This window comes from Cyprinus carpio, chromosome A8 (genome assembly GCF_018340385.1).
Source record: "Cyprinus carpio isolate SPL01 chromosome A8, ASM1834038v1, whole genome shotgun sequence".
NCBI lineage: Eukaryota > Metazoa > Chordata > Actinopteri > Cypriniformes > Cyprinidae > Cyprinus > Cyprinus carpio.
The window spans coordinates 26,411,824-26,426,311 of NC_056579.1; the positions used below are offsets into that span (position 1 = coordinate 26,411,824).

General features: G+C 38.6%; 2 protein-coding genes across 3 annotated transcripts in view; both read left to right on the forward strand.

Moving 5' to 3' along the window:
• Positions 1–3,188: 3,188 nt before the first annotated feature.
• LOC122145873 (interleukin-17 receptor C-like) lies at positions 3,189–9,695 on the forward strand. Its single transcript, XM_042761461.1, is given in 12 exon segments — positions 3,189–3,250; positions 4,100–4,247; positions 4,335–4,397; positions 4,859–4,910; positions 5,259–5,476; positions 5,692–5,745; positions 5,837–5,888; positions 6,000–6,095; positions 8,674–8,712; positions 8,791–9,230; positions 9,232–9,252; positions 9,254–9,695. Coding segments are annotated over 12 exon segments (1,491 nt in total). The 3' UTR covers positions 9,500–9,695.
• A 1,444-nt stretch (positions 9,696–11,139) lies between these two features.
• The window catches only part of LOC109095499 (protein disulfide isomerase Creld1), a 28,182-nt gene continuing 24,833 nt past the window's right edge, over positions 11,140–14,488 (forward strand). Inside the window, exons 1-3 of one of the 2 annotated variants that reach the window (XM_042762979.1) lie at positions 11,140–11,258; positions 13,284–13,406; positions 13,965–14,047. In XM_042762979.1, coding sequence (XP_042618913.1) covers positions 13,290–13,406; positions 13,965–14,047 — 200 coding nt within the window. In that variant the 5' untranslated portion in view covers positions 11,140–11,258; positions 13,284–13,289. The remainder of the gene's footprint in view (positions 11,259–13,283; positions 13,407–13,964; positions 14,048–14,488) is intronic. The other variant, XM_042762978.1, reaches the window with a different exon arrangement.

Below are 14,488 nucleotides of genomic sequence, written 5' to 3' on the forward strand. Positions count from 1 at the left end.
ATCTATCTATCTATCTATCTATCTATCTATCTATCTATCTCTATACTCTATCTGTCTGTATATCTATCTGTCTCTGTCTGATGCTATCTGTCTGTCTATCTGGTCTATCTATCTATCTATCTATCTGATCTATCCTCTGTCTATATCTATCTATCTATCTATCTATCTATCTATCTATCTATCTATCTATCTATCTATCTATCTATCGTCACATACCAATGGTCTACCAAGCAGAACACCTTAGCAACTGCACACTTTTAGCAACCACATTTCAGCTTTCTAATCTCTTTCATATCTCTCTTAAATCTGCTCAAGTATTCAGATAAGATAATGTTGGCATACCTTTCAACCTGCAAGTTCTCTCAAGGCTAGACTTAAAGCCTCAGCTTCAGACATTTTTCCAATTTTGGGCAAGGCTTTGTCAAGCTAACATTATATTTAAACCTTTTCTAGTTTGGCTTTGATTTGTGAAGTGTTTGTTCGGCTATGAGCTGATGTTTCAGGTGTATGTGTCGTAGGTGTGGATGTCTTTAGTGGTGGAGATACCGGAGGCAGAGCTCGGCAGTTCTGTTGTAGTCCATTCTTCATGCACAAACACTTGCAATCATGCACAAAGTAAACTTGTCGATCTTCCTTCAAAGAGGAAGGTAAAATATGCTATAAAACATGCACACCTCTTTCACTAAGTATTTGAGACACGAAAATGACTGCTGAACATTCGTTGAGGATGGCCCCAATGCATTTTTCTCTTTCAGTGTGTTCCAAGGGTTTAGATGCCATCTTCTGTAAGGGTAAGTTAAGAGGTGTGTCCAGTTTAACTGTCTAGTTTATGTGACTGGTAGAGTGGCAATAAAGTTTTTCTCAGTCACTTTGGTGCATTTCTCAAATCAGAAATGAAATTCTCTCAAACTACTTGTACAACCTCCCATCATCATCTAGTCATTAAACACACATCATAAAACCAGTTTCTCATTCTTTTGAACAAGTTGCGATTACTTTTGTACATTCATGCAATTGATTATGCACATTTATCTGTGGTTTCCTACATTATCAGTTGCTAATGTCATGTTGCTCAAAATGTATTATATCGTTTTCTGTGGAATAGTCTTACCTCTCAAAACATCTAGTCTTTAGTTCATCGTATAAGTCATTAAATGCAGAATGGGTTCATCTAGCTGTCATAAACTGCCAAGCACGTTTTTTCTTACACATTTATTTTTTAGACTTTTCGTAAATATGGCATGAATTGTGCAAAGTGAATCTTGACTAATAAAGAGAATGTAGATCAAGCAATGATAAAGCATTTCTCTGAAATAGGTTCATCTCATGAATCTTCAGTTGGAAAGCATATACTGTATAGACAGAGGACAACACAAGATTTACAAATTGACTATGGACTTATTACTTCTATTTTTATTTTCATCTTTGTGCCCATATTTCTGTTTCCTTTTCTATATCACAATGACAGTGTGTAAAGGTTTTTTTTTTTTTTTTTTGTCAGACCACTAGTAAAAGTGTAACTAGGAAAACTATCCAGCCTCTTTCAGTCAATATCCACATACAGTAATGTGTAAAATTTGTACTTTTGTAAATGGATATATACTGTATACATAAGCATATGGCATACTCTTCAATACAGTAACTGTCATCCAAAATGTTGCCATAGATTACATCAGAAAACACTAACAAAGTGCACTGTTATATTGACAACATGACTAAGCATTTTGACTATCTTGTTTGTGAACAATGACACAAGGACTTTTCATTCTGATAGCACTGATTTGTTTATTGACATAAATACTTGCTTTTGAGAGATGAACTAAAGATTTTGAGTAAGTTACAGCCTTTTGCAGGTAACCCATTGTGTGGTGCTGTTTGTACGAATTGGTTTTGAGAAATGCACATACTTCTTTGCAAATATTAAGGATGATTCGAGAAATGCACCAAAGCGAATGAGAAAAACGGTAATAAAGTTACAGATCACAGGTTCGATTTTCAAGGCATCATGTATCCTGATGAAGCGTGTAGTTTGAATGCACTGTAAAGACTAGTTCAAACTACTTCAGTGAATGCCAACAAACTCTGTGTAAAAAGCAGCAGCTGTAGCTACCCTGAAATCAAACACTAATGGCAAACACCAATCCATTATGGAAAAGTTTACTTAAAAGGGAAAATTCATTTAAATAGGGCAGGTCCAGGGAAAGTTACATGTTACTGGCTTAGTGTCATAAAAGTACATATTGGTTATTTCTTACGAGTATGAAGTATTATATAAGGTACATGTAGTAGGGTTTTACAAATGTTTCAGCAACAAATAAATGTTAGATTCTTCAGCGTCACACCCTGGCGGCATATCATGAATATATCCCAAGAAAACATTACTTTTTAAAAAATATTATGAGAGTTGACAATTGGCTAAGTGTGCTAGTAGCACCACAAGATCATTTGCGTGGCTCGAGAAATTCCTTTAAATCAGTAATTGCATAATTTACATATGCCCCCGGTTTCACAGACAAGATTTAAGCCTAATCCCAGATTAAAATGTAAATCTGAGTTGATCTTAAAATATGTCAGTGCCTTTATTTTGTCTCAAGATGCACACCAGAGTAAGGTTTTTTTCTAAGGTACATTTATAAAAACTACTTAAATGTCCTAATTGACCTATTGCCTAATCCTTGCTTAACCTAACCCTCTTTATGAAACCAGGCCATTAGTATTTTCACATCATACAGTGCCCTCCCACAGATGTTACCCTTGGCAAATATGAGCTAAATAAGCCATAGAAAATGTATCTTTAATTCAAAAAACATTTTCTTAAAGTAATTGAAATGTAAAAGAAAGTAAAAGAAAACACAAGGGTTTATATACCCTGGGGTTAACAGGACTAACTAGACCAGGGGTGGCCAACATCGGTCCTGGAGAGCCACAGTCCTGCAGAGTTTTGCTCCAACCTTGATTCAAACTCACCTGCCTGTATCTTTCTAGTAGTCCTGAAGACCCTGATGAGCTGGTTCAGATGTGTTTGATTAGAGTTGGTGGAGGAAAGTGCTCTGCAAAAATTCTGCAGGTGGTACATCGAGGGCCAGAGCTAGGGGATCAGGAGGCCCAAGAGGAGTTGGTGGAGATTGTGACCACGTTGGAGCCAGAAGTAAATGCAGAGGCAGCGGAGCAAGAAACCATGGTGCAGCATGGACTGGGAGCACAGAGAGTTCAAGGACAGCCTCCACGATCGTGTCAGAGCAGACATAGGGTTCAGGAGTGGAGGGGGAGCTGTAGCATACTGGGGAGTATATTCCTCTCCAAAAAAATATTTAGGGGTTTCTATGCAACCGGTACCATAGCCCACCATGTAGAGGGACAGGTAGAGTCTCAGGGAATAGGGAATAGGTAGTTTACTTTTGGAGGGTGAAATTGCATTTGCCTCCTGGAAGACATGACTTACAAGGTTCATTTACAAAAAAAAGTTATATTTATGGGTTTTCTATGGCTTTATTGGGATTTGTGGGTATTTTGTTGGTATGGGAGAGTTGGGTGGAGAGAGGGGAGCGGGATCGGTAAAGGACCTCGAGACGGGAATTGAATTTGAAAGTTTATTCATCATTATGAAACTATAATGATATTTTTTTGTAGCTTGTTTACTAAAAGTCATTATTCTGAGCCATTTACACATTTTAATTTATGAACATTCATGTGTCATTCACATTGATATTAACAGTTCATCCCTGAGATATTGCTGAAACCCTTAAAACCTGTCTACGTGTGAACCTAGATATCAGTTTGTAAATTTTAATTTTCAGGAAGACAAATATACATAAGGATATGAAGCACAGGTTGTTGTTTTTTAAAAATTTTTTACCTCTAAACATTTACCTCTGTAAAATTATTTATTTGTTTTTTAGAGTGATGGAAACTGATTCTTATCCTGAGGTTCCCTCTAGAGGACAACTTTAGAATAACGTCTTGTAGTCCGTCTGACATTTTGAGTTGGCAAAAAGCTTATCTGATTTAGTCAATGAGGTTTTTTTCATAGATCTGCTGGACTCATCAGTAATCATTAAGCCCCTATCCCTAACCTCCTCTCATTGGCTTTGTCTTCCAGTCTCGCCCCCCCCAAGCTGCACAAGAAAACTGACAATGTGACAGGAGCAATGAAACTGTATGTGGCCAATGAAGATAAAGAGAGTTTCCAGGAGTTTTCCGCATGCCAGAAGCTGGGCAGGAAGGGACGCTGTCTCAAGGTGGAATGGGTATGTCACGCTGCTCTATAATACATTTGCACTTAATTGGTTCATTTAAGTTTTGACTTGTTTTTCTGTGTCTTCCTTAATGTAAAGAATAATGCCAGCCATGAGTTTGAGCTTTTACTCAGCTCTGTCGCCCCCTGTCTGTGCTTCGAGGTAATGTTTATTTACATTTATTCATTTAGCAGACACTTTTATCTAAAGTGACTAATACATGAGGAATACAGCAAGTGATTTATCATAAAGAGGCAGTAAGACACAAGAGGTGCTCGTTTTACAAAGTTTCAGGCATGGTTTAGAATAGTACAAGTTAGAACAGGGTTGAATTAAGGAAAAGTTGAATTATTGAATTAGTAAACAAATAAATAAAAAAGCATCACTAAAGTCATGCATACAAAGATACAGAATAGATTTTCTTTCAAATAAATAACACTGACTAAAGATTGAAAGCTAATACAGCGATGTTTATATTTGAACATGCGAGAACTATGTAAAAACTGTCTACCAAGAAAGTATATTAGTTATGTGGGAAGCTACAGTATTATTATTGTTGTTGTTGCTGCTGCAGTTTTTCTTGCTCTTTAACTGATGCTTATTCTCTTTCTACCTTTACATAGATTTGGGGAAACTTTCCTCGAACCGAGTATTGTCCATTTTTGAACGAAACAGGTATGGCATTCAAATATATTCAAAATATTCAGCCGCACATCGGTACACTCAAAGGTTTACGGGCTGGAAATGGCTTTCTAGAAGGGAGTAGGAAAGTACTACTAGTACTACAGTAGTAGGAATAAAACATTTTCATGTTGGACTAAAGAGAAGGAAAGACACAAGTTTCAACCTCCATCTCACAAGCTCTATAGATCTCCACTGTAAGCACATTTAAAATGAGAAAAAGGACAGTTTTGTTTGTTTTGGAGGAAATCATAGAAAAGATATTCTTCAGCTCAGTAAATAATGCAGTCAGTGCAAACACTGTCTAACCTCACAAGTGTTTCGCTCTGGTTTGGTTCTCAGCTGTCTCAGGCTCCAGCGTGTCCGTGTCTTTGGCAGAGACTGAAGCTCATCACAAGGCTCTGGTCTGGAGTCTCAGCGCCCCCTGCAGGCTGGAGGCTCAGCTGTGGTTGTGTAGGAAGGGCTCAGGACTGGACAGCAGCTGCCATGCGGTCAGCAGCAGATCTCAGGTCCACACCCGGCTGAATGACAGCTGGATAGAGACCCAGCACAGACACTGGGTGTGAACATGTGCTTGAGATATCTAATATGGTGCAGGACAAGTCACATGGTGACGTTTAATAATAATTAGGGTTAGGGGTTGATTCAAAAATCACAAGAATGAGAACTGTATAAGCTATAGTAATCATGAGACTTGACTTGACAGTACAAGTAAACTCAAGTGTGCTTCTGAAGTATACTTCTCTTACACTTATTTTTCTTTCATCTTTTACAGCAGTTAAAAGGAGAGTTTGTACAAGTGGAGCGCCATCCTTCATTGTGTGTGCAGGTACCTAATATGTATTTTATCACGTTTGCAGTTAATTTCTGACATACCTGTGTGTTTTTGGGGAACTGGCAGCGTTGTGTCTCTTGTCCAGGTTAAAGTGGCAGGAGTGGATGGTTTCCTGGGACCAGTATGTCCTTTTGAAGGCAAGAACTCACATCCATTAGTTCTACATAGGGAGCAGTTTTAACTTTAGTACTACAACATAAAGCATTGCAGATGTGATGTAATACCAGCTGGTTGTTTCTCTGCTGCAGTGTCGAGGGATCGCTGGAGCGTGCCGCTGGTGCTGTGTGCGCTGCTCGTGAGTCTGTCGGTGCTGGCAGCCTATGCAGTGCAGGGCACACTGAAGAGTGAGTAGAACACAGATTACACTAAAACAGGAAGCAGCACAACGGTTTTCAGTGTAATGATCGGCTTTACTGGCCGAATTACATGAATTTAAAATGGGGTCAGATTAAACTGTGTGGGGGCTTTGAGTGTTTAAAAAGTCAGACAACAATGTTAAAAGTGAAAATCAAATATGTATTTACAATGTTCACAAGGGACTTAAAACAACACAATAAAAAAAAAAATTGAAATCCTAGGCTGTTAAAAGCACAGAGGCTTTCCTTTCCATACGCTTAAAACAGTCCTTAAGAATTCCAGCATGCTTTAAGTTCAAATGTGAATGTGAGAAGTGTCCACGGGTGTATATACAATCCAAAGAAGGTGATAATCCAATAAAGTGCAGTTCTGGAATGGTAAGTCCACAAAGGTAACTCCTCATCCAGCTTTTGGTCAAAGACCCTGTCTGTTTGTCATGCTGCCTCCTTTATACTGTTCAGCAGACCCAGAGTCATACACACATTAAAATGGTTAAGAGGAATAAAATGGCTAAGACAACATGAAAACCTATTAAAACTCATACATGAAATCATTATAATATATTGAGCAGGTTAAAACATGTGTCCTGTGTGACAGTGTCACAAACACTGATAATAATCAGAAAAGTTTCTTGAGCAGCAAATCAGTGTATTAGAATGATTCCTGAAGATCATGTCACACTGAAGACTGCGCATCACAGAAATAAATTACAGTTTAACAGAGATTCACATAGAAAGCAGCTGTTTAAAACTCTAATAATATTTCACAGTAATACTGCTTTTGCTGTATTTTTGATCAAATAAATGTAGCCTTGTTGGGCAGAAGAGACATTTTAAAAATCTTACCCCAGACTTTTAAAACTTTTAAAACTCCTTTTTACCTTTTTTACAAATAATTTATCAGGTTTTTAACTTGCAATAATAGCTGAAATTGTGCAACTATAATTGAACCCCATTAAAGCTATGAATTCGTATGCGTGTAGAAAACAGTGGCATACTGGTGGAAAATATATACTGTACTGTTGAAAGGTCAGCTGGTCATCATGACAAAATAAACACTCAACAGGATGAGCAGAACAAAGAGAGCGCAGAGAGACATGAAACTAGCACTGCTATGTATGAAGTCAGTGGTTGGGACAATGGTCAGTTAATAGGTATCTTTACATGCTCTAATTTTCCTCAATAGGAATTAATCCAATCCTATTTCAGATTCGGAAATTTGTGATTATATGAAGAATAAATTTTGCAGTCTGATTCACATTTTTCTTTTCATGTGGATTTATGTATTCCAAACAAAACAGTCGTGGCCTGATGGTTAGAGAGTCTGACTTCGAGTCTCGGGTCTGGCAGGGATTCATGTGATTCACATGTTCATGTGACAAAAACGTATGTAAACACACATTATGGCACTGTTGCAGTGTGTGCAAGCTATTTTGGAATCTGATTGAGAAAATAGTCAGATTCAAGTGTTTTCATGGTTAAGTTTTTTTTCCCTGTTGATCCTGTTGATTATTTCAGGTCTAAACCAACCCCTCCACTATGGAGCTTAAAATATGACAAAACTATTTAAATTTGAATTATTCACACTTGTCATTTAACAAAACTGAAGAATATTATGTGGCATTTAACATCGTTTAGAATTAGATTTTTTTTTTTTTTACTTGAATATTGAACATTTGAAATTTAACACAATTAATTTGATTGATTTTTTTATGGCAGATTTTTAATAGACGTAATTTCTAACAGCGGATTTTTTTGTTCTGAATTCTTAGACTGCAAATATCCAGTTTTAAAAAATACAGCTTCAAGTTTTCAAGATGAAGAGGAATTCAGAACATTAAATTCAATATTCTAAAATTCAAAACACCGAAATTCAGATTGTACAGAAAGTCATCCACAGGGAAGAGTAGATGATCCCCGAAAAGTCGAATAAACCATTTTGGCCAGTTACTACGGCGACAGGGAGGGGACATGTTCGGTTCAAGTAGTTTTGTCATGGCCACTATCCTTACCTCGACAAAATGATCTTGTGGCCACTACGTATTACCATGTTTTCCCTGCCATAAAAAAAATAAAAAAATAAACTGTGTTAAATTTCAAATGTTCAATATTCAAGTAAAAAAAAAATCCAATTCAAAACTATACTAAATGCCACATAATATTCAGTTTTGTTGAATGACACTGGTCAATAATTAAAATGTACACAATTAAAATTCTAATAGTTTTGTCACGTTAAGCTCCATACTCCACCCTAGACTTTACCTTGTATACATATTTGCATACGAAGTTTGTAGGGCATTAAATTACATGCACACGATGAACGTAAGACACTGTGAAACTGACCTCAGACCATCAGACCGTCCTCACTCTTTTACAGTACCGCAGGGACTGGGTGGAGAAATGGAATCATATGTAATGGAAATAATTTCTCAATACATAAACAGGCTTGAGTTTCTATGTGCATTATTTTTAATCTACGTATATTATTTTTAATCTGTTTGATCTTTGTGTAAAATGTGTATGTTTGTGAGCCGGAGTGGTAATAACCCTTCTCTCTCTATAACAGGCTGCGTGTTCAGATGGCTGAAGGTGGACGATGTGAAGCGTGAGTTTCCTTCTTGCTCTCTCCTCTCATGCTGGTCAGTTCCTGTAGTTGTTGTGAGTGACGGTCATGTGTTTTCAGCTGCGGTGGGGGGTGTGGAGGTGCTGCTGGTGTGTCCTCTCGATGCGGACTGCACCGTCACTGAGCCGGTGTGCCGTCTGTGCTCCAGTCTCTCCGCCGTGGGCTTCAGCGTCTCTCTGGACCTGTGGAGCTGCTCGGAGATCAGCGCCCTGGGGCCCGTGCCCTGGCTGCACTCCTGTCTGGACCGGGTTCAGCGGCGCGGGGGCAAGGCGGTGCTGGTCCTGACCCAGGCGGCCTGCGAGCGGGCCGAGGAATGGGGCTGTCGAGTTGCCAAGCAGAAACCACAAGAAGAAAGACAGACGTGGGTAAACAGGGGTGTCCAGTCCCTGACGTGCTCCGAGGTCTTCGACGCATCGCTGAGCTGCATTCTGAAGTATCTGCTGGGTCGAGCCGGAGAGCGGTTCATGCTGGTCTGGTTTGATGGGCAGAGCCCTGCGACGGGCCCTGCCGGAGTTCTTCAGGGGAGCTGCCTCTGTTCAGCCTGCCTTCTCAGAGTCTGGACTTCATAATGGAGCTCACGCAGGGGCCTCGTAAGGGACAAAGAGTATCAGAGCGGGTGGGTGCGAGGGGGCGCGCGTTGAGAGCAGTATCAGGGGCGCTCCAAGGGCTCGCGGGAGCTACAGGACACATGCGTGCAAGGCTCCCTCGGGACTCTGTAGAGCCTGAGACGGAGGAAGCCTGGGAAACTGTCCGGCTACAGGCAGACTAGTCGAACCCTGCTGTCCACACAAAAACAGACACTGCAGGGTGGGTCTAAACTAGTCTCAGCCAGACCTTTGACTAAGCGGCATGAGGTCTGGTCCTTGCTGGACCTTATTCTGGACAGAAACAAGGCTCTTACAGGAACAGTTCACGCAAAACAGCTGATAAAAACATCACAATAATCCACAAGTAATCCACAGCACTCCAGTCCATCAGTGAACATCTGGAGAAGACAAAAGATGAAACACATCCAGCATTAAGACATTAACTGATGGACTGGACTGGAGTGCTGTGGATTACTTGTGTTTTACTTGTGATGTTTTTATCAGCTGTTTGGACTCTCATTCTGACGGCACCCATTCACTGCAGAGCATCCATTGCTGAGACACTGATGCAGTGCTACATTTCTACAAACCTGATGAAGAAACACACTCATCCTGATCTTGGCCTGAGAGTGAGCATTTTCAGCATGTTTTAATTTTTAGTGAACTATTCCCTTAACGTGTACTCAGAAGTAGCGCAGCTCAGTGAAATTTCACGAGCGAAATCCAGTCATTTTGGAAGGAGTCTGTGTGATCTGGAGTTTGGCACGAGGATTTCTCATGTTCGGGTTGATCGTGTGGATTCACAGCCTTCACCAACATGAAGCTGCTTGGTTTGAAAGGGACTTCTGTGTGAGCTGTGCTTTATAAATCACTATTGATAATAGACATTGGAGCTTTTTTTAACCCATGAAATCTAACGTGACCGCACCTATAGACACTGTGTGACCCGCATGATGACTGGTGTTCAGGAAACTGCCCAGGTCTGAATAAACTGATGTAAAAATGTATAAATGATATGTAAATGTATGCCTTATCTCAAGCTCAGAATAGAGTCTGCAGGATGGACCAGAGCTTGTTTTACATAAGAAACCACAAGAGACCAGCTGGCCTTCCTCTTGAGAACATGAAGACACACAAAACATGACAGAACTCCGAAGACAAATGTAAGAGAAGGTCAAAACTGTGAGAGAAGTCACTGGTTTTTTTTCCTCTGACTAATGCACAATTAAACTGCTGTGCCATATGGAGTACAGAGGAGGCACAAAGGCTGTATCTTAGAAAACACAGATGGTAATAAGCTATATTTCTTGTATTCGATGTAAACTGTAAGCTTTTGAGTCAGGTGTCCGGTTGCATGATTGATTTGTCTTTTATCGATATTTTTGAAAAAATATTTGTGGTTTGAAGTTGTATGCCTATACAGTAAAAAGTGTGACAACAAGCCCCAGTCTCCCCTATTGGTTTATTTGTATGATTATGTTCAGCAACTAGTGATTTTTTAATTAAATGACATGTCAGTTCTCATGGGTAAAACAAACAAACAAAAAAAAACATACATTCATAAAAATATCTAAAATAAATATCTAAAATAAATATCTAAAATATATATATATATATATATGTATATATATATATATATATATAGACACACACACACACACACACACACACACACACACACACACATATATGTGTGTCGCCATAAGGTTAAATAAAGTGGGCAGGGCGTTGACGAAACATGATCCACGGCACACGGCGGTCTGATTGGCGCATCAGAATCGTTCTTTGAAAGGATTGGCTGTTTACACGAGGAGGCGGGACTTGAGCGATCAGCTGCAGAATGAGCTAGAAGAGCGAGCGGTGTCGGAGATGTTATAACTGCTCCTGGAAACGCGTCAAAGGGATTTGGAGGCTGTTTACCACCAAACGCGATCTTATAAAGTGAGTACACGGAACAGAACGCTCCGGCATACGTGATATTCAAATAAAAGCGTGTAAATGTAACAGCGTTTGTTTCGATGTAGTGTCGCGTCGCAGCCATCGCCGCAGAAACACTGTTGCAGTTTAATGAATCCTGTGTACATGAGCAATGCAACGAATGACATCGTTCATTTGAAGACTAGAGCTGCAGTGTTGCATGAATATAGGACCTCGAGAAGGCATTCAGTCATTCGGTGTGTGCAGATGCTGTTGAGCACCTTTGATCTGGCCTACATACAGCAGCATCAGCATCACATCAGCATCAGCATCACCGGACTGAGGGAAGAGTCCAGATCAGATCTGCCCCAAACAAACATCAGACAGGAAGAGGAGCTGATCCATAAGGGCTTGAGCAGTTTAAGGATGCTTTTGAGACTCATAACCACAGCACACCATATGGCTCTTTCATGTCATATTTATTTATCACAAGCCGTGCTACAGTCAGGTCCACTAGTGAAAATGTTTTGCATTAAAAGAAAAACAAACAAACAAATATATATATACACACACACTACTGGTCAAAAGTTTGGGATCAGAACAATTTTTTTTATTTTTTTTTTAAAGTTTCATATGCTCGTCAGTGCTACATTTATTTGATCAGAAATACAGGAAAACTATTTATATTGTGAAATATTATTATGACGTAAAATAACGTTTTTCTATTTTAACATGCATTAAAATCTAATTTATTCTTGTGATGCAAAGCTGAATTTTCAGCATCATTACTTCAGTGTTCAGTGTCACATGATCCTTCAGAAATTATTCTAATATACTGATTTATTATTATAAACTGTTGTGCTGCTTAATTTTTTATTTTTTTTTAAACCTATGATACTTTTTTTCAGGATTCTTTGATGAATAAAAAGTTTAAAAGAAGAGAATTTATTTAAAATAGAAATCTTTTTTAACAATATACACTACCATTCAAAAGTTTGGGGTTAGTAAATTTTTATTCTTTCTTTTTTTGAAAGAAATTAAAACTTTTATTTAGCAAGAATGTGCTAAATTGTTAAGAAGTGATAGCAAAGATTTATATTGTTAGAAGAGATTTCTATTTTTAATAAATGCTGTTCTTTTAAACTTTTTATTCATCAAAGAATCCTGAAAAAAATATCGCAGTTTTCAAAAAAATATTTGGCAGCACAAATGTTGCCAACATTGATAATTCTAATAATAAATCAGCATATTAGAATGATTTCTGAAGGATCATGTGACACTTTATACTGGAGTCATGATGATGGAAATAAAGCTGCACATCACAGAAATAAATTACATTTTAAAGAGTATTAAAATAGAAGCCATTCTTTTATATTGTAATAACATTTTACAAGATTACTGTTTTTTTCTGTATTTTTGATCAAATAAATGCAGCCTTGATAAGCATAAGAGACTTCTTTAAATGACATTATAAGTCTTACTGATCCCAGACTTTTGACCGGTAGTGTATATATACAGTGAAATAGTGAAAGTGAAAAGTCAAACACAGTGTTTCATATCACATGATTTCATAGGTCTCACAGGATTCCCACAGTCATGAACTATTGGGCAATATCAAGGAATTTTAAAATGATGAATAGCAAGGATGGAAGTCAATAAAATCTTAAATAAACCCATGCTTTTTGATATAGCGAATATACAGTAGTCAACATTTGAAGTGGATCAAAATAGTTAATCAAAGTTGTCCTAAGACAAGAACGCTTTTAGGTTTTAGGACAACTTTGAGTCAAGGTTTTGATCCACTTCAAATGTTGACTACTATATACTTTTCTAGAATATGTACTTTTCTCAGCAAGAGATTTCTCTATAGAATGGTTTTTAAAAATCCTTTTCCAGTAATCATAAACTACTGTAAACAGTGTGGAAAAAATATTGGCAGACCCCTGACTTTGTGTGTCAAGATGAAAAGTGAAAACACACGTATGTTAAAGCAGCAGCGTGTGGAGCTGTTGTGTGTAGTGTGAATGATCCGTGTGTGTGTGTGTGCAGGACGGGATGTGCTGGTCGTGGCCGCTCGTGTCAGTGCTGGTGCTGTGCTCGCTCCTGTCTGTCGGGACAGTGAGGACGGCGCCCTGTCAGACCTGCCGCAGACTCACTGACCGATTCATCAAGGTCTGGGTGACAACTTTGTAGCTTACTTCAGAGTCAAATAGGGTCTTGAATGACCTTCAATTTATATGAAAAAAAAAACAAAGTAGTAAATGACAATAAATAATAAAAAAAAGATAAATATCAGCACCCTGAGAGTTACAGACAGTTTATTTACCAAACACCAGTGCAGTGTTTCAGTCAGTCAGGTCTTCATCAGGTACAGTCCTCATCCTCATGAAGACCTGACAGATCCAAATATTGCTCTGATTTTCTAAATAAACCTTCTGAGCTGCAGTTAATACTTCTTAAAATCTATGTAATTTATAATGAATGTGCAGACATCTGTCTTTTTTTGTTGTTATTTTCATTTTTTTAAACACATTCTTTTATATGCACAAAACATAGAAATAAACAACATCCAAAAAATATTTTAATAGAACGTTAATATAAAAGTCTTACAAGTAACAGAAATAACAGTGTGTGATGAATTTATGCATCATTCTCTAAACCCAGTGTGAAGGGCTTGTATGTTGACAAGAACATTGAATCGTTCAGTTCAGTTGGTGCTTCTTTCATTAGGGTTTGGAGCGAACAGCCAATAAGAACTTTGGAGGAGGGAACACAGCTTGGGAGGAGGAGAAGCTGGCGAAATATGCACGCAGGTAAACATTAGGGTGGCCCTTATTGGGGGGTACATTTTTTTTTGTGGAAATGAAAATCTCACCCCCTCATTTCTTTCTCCACTAAAAGTACGTAATGTACGCAAAATAGCATCCAGATGATTTGTGGTTTAGTGTTTGCTCAAAGAATGTTTCTTTTTATCAACAGGTACTTCAAGATCTGGTTTTGTTCACTGATAAACGTTTGACTGTTTCTGATATCAGATGAGCCTCTAACCATTATGCCACAGCTACCCCTCTGTTTCTCCACTAGAAGCAGGGGCAGTAGTGGCCTAATGGTTAGAGAGTCGGACTTGTAACCTGAAGGTCGTGGGTTGGAGTCTCTTCCACCTTCAGTAACCATGACTGAGGTGCTGCCGCTCCGGGTGTGTGTGTGTTCTCTATTCACTGCTGTGTGTGTGCATTGGATGGGTTAAATGCAGA